The sequence below is a fragment of the Anoplopoma fimbria genome, chromosome 3 (assembly GCF_027596085.1).
Source record: "Anoplopoma fimbria isolate UVic2021 breed Golden Eagle Sablefish chromosome 3, Afim_UVic_2022, whole genome shotgun sequence".
Lineage (NCBI taxonomy): Eukaryota > Metazoa > Chordata > Actinopteri > Perciformes > Anoplopomatidae > Anoplopoma > Anoplopoma fimbria.
Window position 1 is genome coordinate 10,409,940 of NC_072451.1, and position 17,599 is coordinate 10,427,538.

Genomic DNA, 17,599 nt, shown 5'->3' on the forward strand with positions numbered 1-17,599 from the left:
ATACACTTTCAGGAAATAAAATGATACTTATCAAATAAACTAGCACTGAGAAGAAGAAGTAGTTTCTCTTAAGCCAGACAAGCAGAGGAGAATTTGCGCCGAAATAAATATGGGGTAACAGTGTTACACATAAGAAAGCAGACAGTCAGCATATCGTATGATATCATACTGCCTCCAAACCGGCAGCCTAACTATAGGAGAGAGAAGACACAGTAAACAAGGAGAACTTTTCTAATAGCTATAGGCATTTGGGACCAGAGGAACTTTTTATTTGTTCTAAGAAACACCTTTTTTTGTGTCTGAACCGCAAGAACTAGGAACGATTGTAGTTCTTGGAACGCCATTTTGAGGGACTTTTTAAGCTCCTATTTCAGATTAGGTACTCTCCCAGCCCCAGAGGAACTGTGAGTGATGTAAGTGAGCGGCGATTGGTTGAACACATGAGCCAATGCAGCACTAGCAACTGCCATTGTTTAAAAAACCTGATAGCCTTGTAAACAGCAAACAGAATGAAACACAAAAAATGGAAGAAAAACATGGGCAAATGGACTGTCAGTGAAGTCCGGAAGTTATATCGTTCATGAGCACACATCCATTGAGACAAAGAATGAGTGAGAGACGCTGCTTAGCAAGCTAACCCAATAGCGTAAGGACACAACGGCTAAACATGTGGCACAAAGGCTAACACAGTAGCACAGACGCTACATATATAGCTCAAAGCCTAGCCAGGTAGGTTAAAGTCTAAGTCCATAGCACAAAAACTAACCCAGCAACGTTATCACAAAAGCTAACCCAGCAACGTTATCACAAAAGCTAACCAAGCAACGTTATCCCAAATGCTAACCCTGTGACACAAAGGCCAACACAGCAACTTTAGCAAAAAAGCCAACCCTATGGCACAAAGGATAACCCGTAGTTGAAAGGCTAAACCTGAAGCACAAAAGGTAACCCAGCATAGTTATTACAATAGCTAACCCTGTGGCACAAAGGCTAACCCATAGGACAAAGGCTTACCACTAGCACAAAGGCTAGCAAGTAGGATAAAGGCTAAGCTCAAAGCACAAAGGGTAACCCAGCAATTTTATCACAAAAGCTAACTCTGTGGCTCAAAAAGCCTAACCCAGCAACATTAGCACAAAAGCTAACCTGTGACAAAACGGCTAAAATAATAGCACAGAACACACCCACTGAGCCAATTTGAAATAATACTGCAACATGTACCTTTTGTACCATGTGCTGTTTTGCTTGTGTTAACATGATTTTGGCATGTAACAGAGTTGTTTGTTTATTTTTAAATAACGAAAAAGCTAAAAAAGCTTGTAGAATGTAGCAAAAAAAATTGTGCGAGTGACACTAGCCTGCTTACTTCACTTCAGCCCTCAAAGGCATGTTGATCTTAATGGGGGAGCTCCTCAATGGGCAGTTCACAACCCTATACAGAACTGTTTGGTCTGAAATGTTTTGCGGTAGATGTGGAAAATTATTCAGTCTAGAGAAATGTTGTGGTTAAAAGACAAAAGAAAAGAAAGAGAATGTGCCAGGTAAGATAAGAAGAACATGGTTTCAGTATTAATACATACAGCTTGTGTTCATTAACAAGGACAACCAATACTTAAACAAAGTCAAAACAGTGGAGCACACTTGCTTGGAAAGAAGGGGCCATTCAGAGGCAGTAGAAAAAAATAGCGTCACAAAACAGTGCAGGAAAAAATAAAACAGGTGAGAAACAAATATAGAAACATTGAGGTGTACCAAACCCAAAATAAAATTACAAAGTGTGGCTTTGCACAGGTTGTGTCGGTCCTTTTTTCCCACATAGTATGTCCTTTGGTGCTGCCCACATTGTTGAGGCTAGTACTTGAGGCTACAGTTAGCAATTTCACAGATAACATGCAATCATACACTATATATAAGTGGATGTAGTCATGGTTACGTCACCCATTGGTTTGTGGATTGCAATTATGAACCCTATGAAGCTATCTTGTAATATGGACGTTGCCATGCTTTTTTTTTTGCTACAGATTAACGGAAGTTATCATATTTGAAATGCGGAGGAGTGACGTAGCAACGTATATAGCTCTGGTAGCGGCAGATACCTGTCAATCACAGTAAGCTTGCCCTAAAACATGCACCGCGGTATGGTCTATTTGGCTCTAAATGGACGATAGTTTACTAAATGAACATCATGCTGTATTGAAGAAGACTTGAAACTAGAGATTTAACTCATGTTTACAATGTTTACTGAGGGAATAAATCAAGAGAGAAGTAGAGAAACTTTCTCATAGACTTCTATACAACCAGAGAAGTCGCCCCCTGATGGACAGTAGAGAGAATGCAAGTTTCACTTTTCAGAACCGGAAGGACGCTGCCTGGTCTTATCAAATGCACACACAGACACACACACACACACACAAACACACAGACACACTCACATTGAGTTGGGGAATGTGATTACCTTTGCCTCCCGTCCCCTGGCCTCCAGGTTTATTGTAGAGGTAGATATCACCGTCAGTCAAATCACTGCTCAAATGAAAGTAGTGCTGCAGACAGAACAGGAGAGCAATCAGCCCCTGGAAGCTCAAACCACACAAGTCAGCATTTATTTCATACATCACAATGAGACTTGTCAAAAATGATTTTAGTATCTGCCACAGTTTTGCAGAGCCCGGAGCCTCCCATATCTAGGATTTATTCATTCTTAATCCAGATCACTTGGAACAGAGCTGTTTGTTGTGCCCTTGCATATGTCAAACCGTCATCTATCAGTGCAGGGAGGCAGTTTTGATTTGCAAGCAGCAATTACTTATTTTTACAAGTCAACAAATCATTCAAAAGGAGTTGGGGGACTTTAAAAAAGTCGGGTTGTTTACTTTGGTTTTTTATTACACAGACCTCTCCACTGCTGCCAAGACATTTAGAGAGCAGCATCCTTTTCTATATCACAAATCCTCTTGAGCAGATCAGATAGCTGCTGAACAGTGGTCTTTCTTTTCCTTAACCAAAATCTGGGAAGTTACAAGTTACAAAATGGTGTATGGCTAATGTCTAGGTAGGGTCGTTAACCTTGGGTGGTTTGTTACAGACAGTGAAAGCATTAGGTTATAGCTTAGCATAGTAAACCCACAACATTTTTGTTTGTGTATGGATTAAACAAACATGTATTTCATAATAATTAGCTTCAGAGGTGTAGGTTTATTTTGTAACTCCGTACAGAGTCCGCCTAGCTAACTAGTTGATCAACTACTGTTGATTATTTTCCTCTATTAATTGATAAATTGTTTGGTCTATAAAATGGTGAACGTTTTCCAAAAGCCCGAGATGTTGGCCTGAAATGTGAAGTTTTGTCAACAACTTAAAGATATTCAATTTACTGTCTCAGAAGAGAAAATACATTGGAAAATATTCACATTTAAGAAGCTGGAATCAGATAATTCTGACTTTTCTTTTTCTTAAAAATAACACAAAATAGTTGCCAATTTTTGTTGCAGCTCTACTAGCGTTAGCCCGTTGGCTGGCTAATGTGTTAATAATGAGCTCTTCACCCTCGGTAGTTCAATAACTAGCCCTACTAGCAGTGACTAAGTCACCAAGTTTTTAGCGTCAGGTATCTTGAGACACTGTATGAATAATCTTCCCTCACTGTGACTTCCTGCTGTGAACAGGTCTCTACACAGATTAAACAACAATTTATGACCTACTTCACACATTTCCTTTTTCATTATTTCTGGTAAGAAAAAGTCTTTAAGGGATAATACTGATCAGTGGAAAAGGGTACATAGAAATGTTATTACCCACACCATTTACATCTATCACAGTTTACAGAGACACTTCCTGCTTCGCTTTTGACCTGCTGTACATGCTGTAGTTATGCATGCACAGCTCTCCTGTACAGTGAGGGCTTAATTGCATCAAATTGCGTAAGTCTGCTCTCTATTTGACCTTAAAACAAAGTAATTAAGACAATTTGGCTGTTATTGTTGTTCTGTTTTTTTCCTTCCAATTATCTGACTGCTTGCATTTCTCGCCCCGTCAGACTTTGTTGTAGCGATGTTGCTGAAAATGTTCCCGGATCTCAGCAATTACCTTGCTTTTGCATTAGAAAGCCTCTCAGAGCCGATAGAAATGATGTCAAAAACTACAACATATTACCAGAGTTGTAATGAAGCAGAACTTTCCTCTAAGGTCGACCATCAGATTCTGACCTTTGTCTCTGACTCAAAGAAAGGTTTGGTATCCAGCATTGTTGTTATTTTCAAGTCAGCCTGGATCGTACCTTGAAGTGGTGTGCCGTGTTGCTGTCCGTGTACTTGGGTATGTGCAGGAAGATGAGGAGGTTCTGCTTGAGGTAGTGGGCCACAGCGGCCAACCAGGGGATGCAGAACCGGGGGAGGCTGAAGGTCATCACCTCAGTGGCTGGAGATCCTGATGGCTGGATGAACTGGGGCAGACAACACGGTGTGAAGGCTTTCATCGAGCTCTCTGGATGCCCCAGTGGGAATAAAAACTCTTAAGTTGTTTTTTATTTCTTCCGTAAAACGAGTCAATGAGCAATTTACCTCCACGTCGGCCGGCGTCAGCTTGCAGTTCCTGACGAGCATGACGGTGATGATGTCCAAGGTGGTCTCATCCAGGCGCTTACGCAGCACCTTGACCAGCTCGTCTGTGATCTCTGGACCTGAACAAAAAGAGGACAAACATCTCTATAACACTGTCACACTTAAATATACAAACATTACGGCCAGTGCGTTACAAATGGGATTGCATTGCAGCGATTGACATGTTTCAAACCAAGTTGTTTGATCATCTAAGAGCATCTAACGCACCTTTCCCCAGGGGCACAATCAGAATAACTTAACTTAAAGCGACTGGCCAGGTGTGCAAAGGAGTGAAAAGGTAGATGATATGGAATCTGATCACAATATAACAAGTGGTCTTTATTCAAGGATGGTGTGGTTTGAAAAGCTAAGGAAAAAAAGCTTCCCTTTGCTGCATCACAACAGATGTAGAAAGAAGAAGTGCGCACCAAAAGGTGTTATTCCATCGGGACAAAGATACGTTCATACATAAAGATTGGTCAAAAATAACTAATTCATGAAAAACCCTATCCCAGCGTCCATTCCCTATTATCGTTTGGAGTCTTACTCAGCAGAGATTGCCCAGTTGTAATGGAGAATAGCTCAGTTGACTTAAAGCTAGGGTTGGTAATGTTGAGACATCAGCAACAGTACGCTACATTTAAAAATATTATCCAACCTAAAAACCCAGCCCAGTGTTGCCAACTCTTTTCAGATGAAAGTAGCTAGCAACTGTAGATCTAAAAGTTGTTAGATCTAGCAAAAGTCGACAAGTCTGCAACATTGACAGTCCGTCCCTTCAGGCTTCCCTCCAAAGCCACTCCAACAAAATGATCATTATGAACATAAACAGCAATCATGACTATTGGTAGTACTCACAGCAGTTGAACTAACAGCTTGTGGAAGACTCATGTGTCAAGCAATGGGTTAGCTAGCTACCTACCTGTATTACCTTCAGGCCGAATCAAATGATTGGTCGGGGTTAATTCAGTCCTGACAGCCACAGAGCATTTGATTCATTGATTGTTTTTTTTAACAGAGCAAACTCCATCCGCTGAGAAAGCTCTGGAAAAAGCCCAGACCTTCATTTAACACTCAAGGACAAGAATGAACGTTCATGCTCAATTATGAAAAACTCGATGTTAATAAGTATTTGATTGATCAATTCTTCAGAGGGGTGAAATATCAAGTGCTCCGTATTCAACTTCAATATTTTCTTCTGCTGACAGAAGAGATCCTGATGGTGTATTTTACAAAAACACACAGACATTCACGCGTCAAGGAGGGAGTCAATACAGCTATGCAGTGATGTTGCAAAATGAAGAGTTCAAAGTACAATGAGTGGAGGAAGCAGACGGGGATTTTAATGAGTTGTGATTTTGAGAAACTGCTGATGTAATCCCAGACTATCTGAAACAGGGAGATGTTCTTAGTACAACAGTGCCATCAAGGCATCAGCGGGAGGAACAGCAGCCTGCTCCAGCTACTCTGTACAAAAGGAAAACTCAACTTTGTTTGTATTTTACATAAGGAGCCTAGCAACATAAGGCAATATATTGTCCAATCATATCACTTAACTAAAACTACACATATTCATAAGGCATCAGAGGGGCTGGACTCAGGGTGCTTTCATTTCTAACCTGTTTAGTTCGGTTTAAACATACTCCAGTCTGTTTGATAAATCCATTTACATAATTACTCTGCTTACTACTCTCATTATATGAATAATTTATGTCATATGCATTGAAAGTGTTGTAACTCTGTTATGTTGTTCATTCTGTACACATGACATCTATTGCATTTCTGTCCATCCTGGAGAAGGATCCCTCCTTTGTCGCTCTCCCTGAGGTTACTTCCTGTTTTTCTCCCTGTTAAAAGGTTTTTTTGGGGGGGGAGTTTTGTCCTGGGTTGTATGTTCTACTGATTGTAAAGCCCTGTGAAGCAAATTTGTGATTTGGGGCTATATAAAATAAATTTAATAGAAAATTGAATCTTATGATCATGAAATCTGTTCAGGAAGTATTCGAATTGATCTATCATATGAATCAACACATAGGACGAGTATTTTCTTCCCCGATTTATAGGTAAAAAGCTGTTAAAACTGACAGAGTCAGAAACAGGCAGTCCATGTAATTTGTCAGTTCAATAACGCCATTAAAAGTGTGAGATAGCGATCAGTAATCAGCTCCCGCCAAGTCCATGCGCTCCTTGAAGTGGCTTTTGAACAGTCATGTCTTTACCTTTGATATTTGTAACATGCGGCTGATTTGAAGTCTAATAATACTCATAATTATTATAATCAGTTATTTTGATTTCTGAGCTTTGCTACACATTTGAATGGAATTTCATTTCATCATGTGGCTCCTAATGATGCAGGTTGACAATCGCAAAAATGGAAATACCACGGATTACATGCCGATCTGTGATTCCAGCTTCTCAGATGTGAATATTTTCCAATGTATTTTCTCTTCTGAGACAGTAAATTGAATATTTGAATATCTTTAAGTTGTTGATAAAACTTCACATTTCAGGCCAACATCTCAGGCTTTTGGAAAAACGTTCACCATTTTATAGACCAAACAATTTATCAATTGATAGAGGAAAATAATCAACAGTACTTGATCAACTAGTTAGCTAGGCGGACTCTGTACGGAGTTACAAAATAAACCTACACCTCTGAAGCTAAGTCATGTTGTCTCCTCTTGGTTGGCCTTAAGAAGATATCTTTTGATTAATAAAAGCTAAAGCTGATCCTATTTACCTTTGAAACCTGTTTGTTGTGCGGCCTTCATTGTGTTGTTGGCTTAATGGCCTGACAACTTGCTGGCAATATTAAGAATTCCAGCCATGGTGTATAATTAATTATATAATGACTAGGACAAACTGTGTACTTGCATCTAATTCTGTACACCTCTACTTTTTTCCACAAAAAGATGTCTAGAGTAGCAGTGACAAATGCTACACTCACTGAGAAACCAAGAGCAGCAGAGAATGTTAGCAAAACTGTCTCCAACTCTGCCTCCCCCCTGTCATCATGCCGTCGGTGAAGTGGAGCAGCATCAGTCCCCCTCTCGATCCACTGAGGAGCACTGAGCGCTGCTTCGGGCATTCATTTGCGTTTGACTGCCATCCAGCTCCAAAATGCCTCGTCCCATAGCACCACGATTAGCCCAAGGCACTTAGAGAGTTATTGAGAACTGCTTTGCCATTCATGCTTGATCCGCCCTCGCTCTTCTTTCTCCCTCCTCCACGGCCTTAGAGAGCAATGTTTGTTCACAAATTATCCACAGATGGACGGTGACCGTATAAATACCACTGTGAAATGTAAATTTGTGAATTAATCACATGCGGAGCTACGCTAAGTAGGGAAGTATTCCATCTTCATAAAGCTGTATTTTATCTACAGTTAGCTACTGCCAACACCCCAATTTCTGCCTCAGTGATTTATAAACACATTGTGATTTTCAGCCATGAGACTGTGAGACTGTAATGCTTATCGCAAAGAAAACCAAACTGTATGATGGATCATCATGGTCCTCCTTGCACGTTAATGAGACAAACTAAGATACAAGTGGGAACAATAAGGATGTAGATCAGATCAGGGGATTTGGAATTAATAGGGGCAATAGAAATGACATTGTTACTCGCTAATGTTTATGGTGATGTTTAACCATGTTCACCACTTCTTTTAGAAATAAGTACAATATTCTCTAAACTGAACTTTGGTAAAGCAACTCATAATGTATTTGTCAAATATATTATTACAATTATTTTGTATTTCAGACTGACAATACCCAGTTAAGCAAAGTATTGAGTGCACTTGTCATCATGTTATGTGGATATCTCAATATCTTAAAGAGGTTTTTCTCTGCCTGTTGGCTGATTATCTAAGTGCGTTTAAATAATTCCTTGCAGACTGAGTGTGTACCACACACATCCAAAATTGCAGTTATACAAACAAAAACTGATAGGTTGGACCTTGAGCGCCACATGGCTCAATTGTGGGTCCACTACATTTTTTTTCCAGTCTCCGTTATCACCAGACTGAGGGTTTCATCATTTCAGGGGCGAGGTCAATTTTTTAGGGCACAAATGCCAAATGTCAGGGCAGCAAGTCCATCAAATGAAACAATGACTAAGTCATGGGTCTTTGTTGTGCTGTAGTTTACAGATAAAATGAATACGGTTCACACATTCGTCCACATCATTGTTTCATATCTACATAATACATTTTTCAAACTCTAGATGTGGCTCTGTCAAAGGGGACTAGGTGCATATTTTTAGTGGAGCAGAGCTGAGATCAGCTTTTGGGATGCTTTGCGGCTCCTCTGGTGGAATACCAATCATTATCTACAGTGGCTGCGATCAGCTCCGGCTGCTGAATTCTGGGGTAACATTTGTGTCAAACTACAGTCATAAATAGTCTGGTTTTCTTGGGGTTGTACCAAGCTGAAAAAGCAAACCCACGACATGTTAAGGGCGCACAATTTCACTTGATGTTGCTCAATAAGAATTACAAATCTTAACAAAAGACACTGGTGTCCAAACACCATATTGACAAGAAAGAGGCAGAGGAGAAAACCACAAAATCAGATGGGACAGTGGGGTGGGGCATCAAGATTTTCAGAGCAGCATCAATACCGGGGTATAAGTTCCTGCCATGGTTTGGACAAAGAGTTATCATCCCAAAGCAGGAGTTTGGCTGTTATGTCGATGACACTTAACTCTATATATATAATGGTCTTGATTATCTGAACCAACCTTTAAAAGCCTTGAACAATGCATCAATGTATAGAACCCTGAGGCCTTATTTATTGGTCATTAACTGCACTACAATATGAGTCTGCTCTAACAAACAGTCTTTTTCCTTCTCCTGATACAGAGAAGCTTCTGTACACTTGTATTAATGCTTAGCTTAACAACTGCAATGTACTGCTGTTAGGTCTCCCCAAAAAGTCCGCAAACCAATTACGTTTCGTGCAGAATGCTTCTGCCAGAGTTTTAAGTGGGGCAAAGAAAATAATTATATTACTACTGTTCTTAAGTCAACTCACTGGCCTCCAGTTAGTCTTGGGATATATTTGAAGATCCCTGTACATGCCCATAAATCTATTCATGGCTTTCCCCTGCAGACGTAAATGTAATATTAAATAGTTTTTGTTTCATTTTACCATGATATTTTCTTTGTGTATTCTGTGCCTGCTCTGCTGCATTACATAAAACATGTCCTTTGATCTTGCTTTTTTTTTTTTTTTTTTTTTTTAAACTTGTCATTGAGTAACACAGGCACTCAGTTGGTTCCAAAATGTCAGCCACTCCCCCCTTTGATATTTTGTCATTACAGCATTTTAAGTAACACTTATGTGTAAGCTGTTTTATCCACGGACCCGCTAGACTCAGTTCGCCCATTGGCCTTGTGAACCAGATGTGTATTAGCTGATGTTAATCTTCCCACCTTTTTGTAAGCACAGACAAATGTGTATAAAAACCACGATGCAGAGCAAAAAGTTGCAGAGACCTCTTGCTACATGAAATACTTCACCATAATCATCTATTTTCTTCTGATGCCGAACTAATATTTTTCTCCACTGCACCACTGCATCATGAATGACTTTTGCTAATATTAGAAATATAAATCATTATCAGCTGTTGATATTTCCCAGCTCTTACCTGCGTTTCCCACTCCATGCACCAGCAGCAGGATGTGCTTGTCTACTTGTCCAACTGGCCGCGAGCCGTCCAGAGAAGACCTGGAGCCCTGGGGAAAGAGACACCGATGACAACAGCACTAATCCGGATAGAGAATGATTACAGGGACTGACCTTTGACAAACAGCTTTCAGATAGTACCTCTCAGTGTAGCTTAATCTCTGTGCAGGGACTTGGCATCCTAATGTCACCCCCAAATGTGTTCATACATTTTAACCAATCCAGCCCTACTCTTTGTTATTAACTAATACATTGTACTAATGAATTGTACTGTAGTGTTTTCTCTTCTGGTTGTTGGGGGGACATCCCAGTCTAATGTACTGTACATTCTATGGCTGTGATTCCTCTGATGGCTTTAGGCTGTGGATGTTTGTGTGTTGCTATAGCTACCCACAACACAAAGTGTTGTTGTCCAAGTCAAGTCTCAGGTCATAAAATAAAAAACAGTCAAAGTCAAGTCTTTTGAGGACAAGTCCAAGTCAAGTCTCAAGTCATTAAAGACCGGTCAAAGTCAAGTCTCAAGTCTTTCAAGGTCAAGTGAAAGTTCAGTCTCTAGACTTTTGAGGACAAGTCAAATTCAAGTCTTGAGTCTTTCAAGGACAATTCAAAGTCAAGTCTCAAGTCTCTGAAGACAAGTCAAAGTCAAGACACAAGAATTTCAAGGACAAGTCAAAATCAATTCTCAAGTCTTACTAGGACAAGTCAAAGTCAAGTCTCGAGTCTTTCAAAAACAAGTAAAAGTCAAGTCTCAAGTGGACAAGTAAAAGTCAAGTCTTAAGCCCTACAAGGACAAGTCAAAGTCAGGTCTTGAGTCTTACGAGGACAAGTCAAAGTCAGGTCTCGAGTCTTACGAGGACAAGTCAAAGTCAGGTCTCGAGTCTTACGAGGACAAGTCAAAGTCAGGTCAGGACTGTCACTGTGTGAATTGCATCTGTTCACTTACCCCTGGTTCCTCTGACAACAAGGGCTCTTGACTCCTAGCGAGCCCAATGGAGCGAGTCAGGTGGAGGTTCCCATCCACGTCGGAGTATTTCCCTGTTAGCGACGTTTCACAAAGCCTGGAAAATAAACACAAGCCACAGGTATGTCTGTATAAATATATCTGTGACAATACGCTGGTAATAGACATGCTCAGAGCACGAGATACTGCCTACAGATCAGGAGACAGCCTGGCTTACAGTAATGCCCGCAGAGAACTAAAGAAGGGCATTAGAAAAACGAATAGAAGATACCAGCAGCGTATCGAGGGGCATTTTGAAAACAACGACCCCCGCAGCATGTGGAGAGGCATTAAAGTCTTAACAGACTACAAAAACAGCACCTCACAGACCAGCCATGACGCCACACTTCCTGATGTCCTGAACCAGTTCTTTGCTCGCTTTGACAACCACACCAGCAGAGTGAGAACCAAAACAACACCACCAAGGGAGGAGCCTGTACTCATCCTACAGCGCCACCAAGTGAGATCCACTCTGATGAAGATTGACATCACCAAAGCAGCAGGACCAGAAAGGGTATCAGGCCGCACACTGAAGTCATGTGCCGACCAACTAGCAGGGATGTTTACCAACATCTTCAACCTCTCACTGCAACAGTCTGTGGTCCCCACATGCCTCAAATCCACTACCATTACCCCCGTGCCCAAAAAACAAACAGTCAGAGGTCTCAATGACTATCGCCCAATAGCCCTGACACCAATTGCGATGAAGTGCTTTGAGAAACTTGTGCTATCACACATCAAGGCCAACATCCCCACTGATCTGGACAGCCACCAGTTTGCCTACCGGGGAAACAGATCTACTGAGGATGCTGTCTCAATAGCACTTCATACATCCCTGTCCCATCTGGAGCATTCAAACACTTACGCCAGGATGCTATTTGTGGATTTCAGCTCCGCTTTCAACACAATAGTCCCCCCAAAACTGGTAAACAAACTCAATAACCTTGGATTACCCACTACACTCTGCTCATGGATTATGGACTTCCTCACAAACAGACCACAAACCGTCAGAATGGGCAACCGCACACCCTCCACCCTCATCCTGAACACAGGAGCACCGCAGGGCTGTGTGCTCAGTCCTGCCCTTTTCACCCTTTACATCCATGACTGCACACCCATCCACTCCTCAAATACTATAATGAAGTTTGCTGATGACACCACTATAGTAGGACTGATATCAGACAACGAGGAGGCGCACTACAGAGAAGAGGTACAACATCTGGTGGTGTCAGTGGTGTACTGACAATAACCTGGTCCTTAACACTATAAAAACCAAAGAGATCATCATGGATTTCAGGAGAACCAGGAAGACCACACCTCCCCCTCTCCAAATAAACGGTGAGGAGGTGGAGAGTGTAAGTGACATCAAATTCCTGGGAATCCACATCACAAAGGATCAAACATGGGCCCTTAACACCTCCCACCTGGTGAAGAAAGCCCAACAGAGGCTCTTCTTCTTGAGGAAACAAAAAAAAGCCAAACTCCCCTCTCAGCTCCTGGTCAACTTCTACAGGAGCACCATAGAGTCAATCCTCTGGTACACCAGCTGCACAGCAGAGAACCGGAAAGACTTGGTAGTCAAAACAGCGCAGAGGATCAGGAAGGCTAGCAACATCAGCAAGGATCCAACCCACCCAGGTCACAGTCTGTTTGTCCCCCTGCCATTGGGGAGGCGGTACAGAACAATAAAAACTCACACAAACAGACTGAGGAACAGCTTCTTCCCCCAGAGCTGTGGCCTCCATCATCATTATCTATCAGCAAGCCACTCTCAAATAACAAACTAATGTTCCCAGAAAGTGTTGGGGAGTCGGTACGCCAAAGAAATGTCTATTACAGCAGACTAAAGACTAATGATATCTGACAAGCCAAAGACAGCATGGCACAATTAAAAGAATGCGTCATGCTTGCTGAAGTGAAATGGTCAAATTGTGACAAAGACCAGGTTCATATGGGCTTTCATTGCTGCTGTTTACAAGCTTGGCCAGCTCAACAAATACACCTAGAGCTGTAATATACGGCATGGTTTTTTATAAGGAAGCAGGGTTAATTGTGAAATCCTGGCTCTAATGGATTAACTAACAACTAACAGCTTCAATGTTTGACCTCAAGGCCACAGAGAGGCAGACAGCCAATCTGAAGGTCACATAAACAGTATTTTCACCTTAAGAACTCACGTACACTGAGAACAATATCCATATCATCAAATTCTGTGTATCACTCTTCAATATCATTGACAATATAACTCTCAATACCATGACTTTTTTATTTCAGTTTCTGGTGTTAGTTACTTCTTAAACACTTTAGTTTTGTTTTTAATCTTCTCTTTGTGATTTACTTTTTTTTAACTTTTTTTTTTAACTTTATTAACCTCACTCTTATTGCTATTCTATTTAGCACCAGTGTCTGTATTACTTATTTTATACTTAGTAATTATTACTCTGTTGTTCACATATGTTTATATTTTTATTGTATTGATTTTTCTTATTCTTCTCCTGTAATGGCAGAAGAATTCCCTTCGGGATTAATAAAGTTCTATTTGATCTCTAATCTTATTTTATATCTAATTTAATTAAAGTTGACAAAGTACCCTAAAGAAAAAGAAAAATGGAAGCATTTGGAAGCAGAAGTGTGTACTAAAATACTATAGAATAAATGACAAAAGTCTAAGTCCTACTATTAGAACCAATAATTGCAGCCCATCATATATAAGTTATACATACACAAAGTGGTCACCAAGGCCACATGATCAGTTGTGTTACATCTTCACAGCTGCATGTTCTTAGTACAGCTCCTATCTTCACCCTCTCCTCTGCTCACTGCCGTGATAAATCACTTTTCATTCCGGTCTTGTTGGAGTTGTGAAATGATTTGTGAACTGTGTGAGCAGAGCGTTCCCTCCAACCTCATGGCTAACAATGTGATGTGGAAGCTTCTTCGTCTGGCTCTTGGGCTTCCAGAAATTATATTTACTCGCAGGGCCGTGTTTGACAGCGGTTCAATTTCCTCTCTACCATATTGCTGCTTTAGGAACATCTGTGGAGGTTATTTTTTCCTTCTAGCAGACTGATGGGAAATGTTCCCGCAAGAACTCCGTTGCAGCAAATGTGAGCCAGAGTAGAGAAAGACTGAAATGCAGTGATGAAGTGATAAAGTGAATAGTAAATAGTGATGAGAAGGTCTAACCTGAGGTAGTAGACTGATTTGGTTGTACGCTCCTGGTAGACAAACATGTTCTTCCTGTTGACCACGCAGAAAGAGTTGAGCACAGAGCGCAGGGCCTGGATCGCTGCAGCAGGGAGACATCAACAACACAGATGGACAGATTTAGAATGTTTGTTAATTAGATCTATTCAGTTTGAGAAGAGGATCATCACTATATTAAAACAAAACACTGAGGAGTGGTTTAATAATGTGAGAACAAGAGCTTTGTGGCTGAAAGCTGCTTGGAAATAACTTACGGCACACGATCACATTAAAAGACTTTGTAAGATAAACACTATTACACACTAACCTGCTCAGTGCAACCACACCACTATCTGCTGTCCACTAACCAGCCACACTGCACACGTACGAGTCAAGTGCCTTGCACAAAGGCATGGCAGTTGTGGCAACTGTCCTACTCAAAGGCCTCTTACTTCACATTTCCTATACACTCTATTCTACAGGTAGTGCAGCTTCCTAAATAACTAAGAAATGACCGCGTGAAGGACTATGTCATTTGGTTCTAATCATGGGAGAAACCAGAGACAGTGTTCAATTGGAGCACTTTTTAGTTACTAAATGACTATTTGTTTCTCACATATAAGTCCAGCTGAACACTCAAAAAACGTCAACAGAGCAGGCTAACAAGGAGGATAAAAATAAATGGTTTAAATGAATCTCTTTCAGTTGTTTTTTTAATCTTCATTTGACAGGGTAGGCCAATATTGAACAAGTGCCACAGTGCTAATGACTTTGGATGGATTCCATGTGACAGTATAGTTTTTTATTTGGCAAAGTGACCCCATGGATGTATGACAAGAACTGGACATGGCAACATATCATTTTGTGGCCATCTGTGGTATTGCAGCATACAAATACCATTCTGGCCCAAAAAGCATTGTCCCCCTTGATCACCATCGTAAAAGGAACGTCTGTAAAACTGTTGACAGGACATCTCAAACTGTAAATGTAATCAATCATGATTCTTCCTATTATGGATTTTTGATCCATGATGGTTTTTATATCTGCTGACATAGTATACCCTGGAAGAAAACCCAGAGAACTTTTGGGGGTTTTATGGTTCCAGGTGAGCTATTCTCTTTTTGACTAATCTTGGGATCCAGGATCCTGTTCTTCAAATGAATGGGTCAGCACTATAAACATCTCTGAATAAATGCTGCTAGGTTTCCACCTAGTCTTGTTTTCTCCCTTTTTCTTTCTAAATGTATTAACTTGTTTGTTCATTTCCCATGATTATATATAATTACCAGAGCAGGGCAAGAAATAAGTATTTGTAATTCAACTTGTGAATTATAATTGGTAATCTTCAGCTATATCACTAATACCAAGGACTGGGGTTTTCCAATACTAAAACAGATTTGCTGAGTAAATGCGGGACTCAGACCATATATGGGAACATGTTGTTTTTTTTGTTTTTTTTTTACATGTTCAGATCTGTCACTCACCCCTGGCCACCCCCATGTTGGGTCCCATCTTGAGGCGCGGGTGAATGTGGATGATTGTGCTCCACATCACGTCACAGGCAAAATGTCCAGGGATGAAATGCATGGTGGCTGCCAGGTAGTCTCTGGCCGGGTAGCTCTCCTCTGTGTTGTAGTCTGTGTGGTCAGGGTAAGTTATTAAGAAATATATTCAATAAAAGGGTCTGTTCGCCCAAATTACTTAAAGTACCTGTATGTTCTGACTCACCATCAGAGGTGTTGAGCTTCTGCCTGTAGAGAGACTCGTTCTTCCAGATGTCTTCCTCACTCTCGGCCACCAGCAGAGAGTTACACACATGGCTGTCGTGTAAATCCTGCAGCAGCATGCGCTACACAAACAAAACACACATCATGTAAAAAAAAAATTGCATCACATGCACATTGTGTCGCTTTAATCCATATGCTCCTGACAATGACTGTCACAAAATACTTCATTTGCATGCCAAACAGTTGGTGTTGTAGTGTGTCGAGTGCTGCAGTAGCTACCTGGTTGACTATTCTGCAGATTTCGCCGATCCTCCTGACCACCATCTGATGCAGGTGTAAGTATTCAGGCAGTTCCTGCTCCTCCTCCTCCTTCTTCTCCAGCTCATCAGCACTGACCTCTTTGCCTTCTGTGAAGCACCTGCAACAGACATGAATGGGATCCAGAGACCAGCCGTGTTAGAACACAATCTGCCCATTGAACTGTGCTGTTTTTTTAACGTCTACTTTGAAGATTAAAAGCAAAAGCAAAAGTGTATTATTTTGAGATTTTGGACCAGATAGAAAATCTCTGAAATTCTTTGTAAATATGGGCTCATTACAGGCTAGTTTGGATGTTGAAGAAATACAGCAGGAATCAGCTAGAGCATTCATAACTGCTGCATTCTAGTAGTTATCAAATACTCCCAAAAAAGTAGATGTATTTTTTTACCCAATAACATGATACATTCTCGTCATAAAAGGTATGAATCACAACCAGTGAAGGGTCAACTAATTTATACGGGACCCACCAAAGCTCTGAGTGGCCTTTCATATTAAAATGTAATCAGTTTTCATTATTCATTCTAGACCGAGGATGGACTGACCTGGAATGGGAGTAGACCTTCACTCTGTCCTGGTGGATCTTAACAATCAGCCAGAAGTCGGGCATCAGAGGCGGCTGACACTCCTGTTCATCCAGGATGGGGCTCTCACACTCAGAGTCACTGCTGCCGCCATCATACCCTTCAAACACACAGAGGCAGAGGCAGAGTGATGAAAGGCAATTTTATGGTGTCATCATTTATTCATCAGTTAAGTCATGCCGGGTCTGGAAGCCTTGGTAGCAGCACAAGTGTAAAACAGCATGTTTTATGAATGAAGGTTAACTCTTTCAAAATGTTTTTTTTGTTTGAGTATCAAGCAGTAAAATCAGTAGTGCTTCACAAGGTCCACTTTTGGATCTATTACGGCTGAAGTCACTTTACAAGGCTCCATATCAGCCTCCAATGCAGAAAATGTAATGATGCAAATTGTCCTCAAGATGGAGCTGTTCATCCAGGTGAAATTTACAATATAAAAGGGACCGTGTTCCAGTCGAGCTGATGAGTTCAAGATGCAGAAAAGTGATGCAATTCAGTAAAATGT

The 17,599-nt window shown here is 40.9% G+C and overlaps 1 protein-coding gene across 1 annotated transcript in view; it reads right to left on the reverse strand.

Annotated features, from left to right (window-relative positions):
- The window catches only part of szt2 (SZT2 subunit of KICSTOR complex), a 105,818-nt gene that overhangs the window by 49,254 nt on the left and 38,965 nt on the right, over window positions 1–17,599 (reverse strand). Inside the window, exons 41-50 of the mRNA XM_054623525.1 lie at window positions 17,059–17,197; window positions 16,475–16,613; window positions 16,197–16,317; window positions 15,953–16,105; window positions 14,469–14,571; window positions 11,226–11,340; window positions 10,245–10,332; window positions 4,557–4,675; window positions 4,274–4,438; window positions 2,456–2,540 (exon numbers count right to left, since the gene is read on the reverse strand). Of these exons, the coding sequence (XP_054479500.1) occupies window positions 2,456–2,540; window positions 4,274–4,438; window positions 4,557–4,675; window positions 10,245–10,332; window positions 11,226–11,340; window positions 14,469–14,571; window positions 15,953–16,105; window positions 16,197–16,317; window positions 16,475–16,613; window positions 17,059–17,197 (1,227 nt within the window). The remainder of the gene's footprint in view (window positions 1–2,455; window positions 2,541–4,273; window positions 4,439–4,556; window positions 4,676–10,244; window positions 10,333–11,225; window positions 11,341–14,468; window positions 14,572–15,952; window positions 16,106–16,196; window positions 16,318–16,474; window positions 16,614–17,058; window positions 17,198–17,599) is intronic.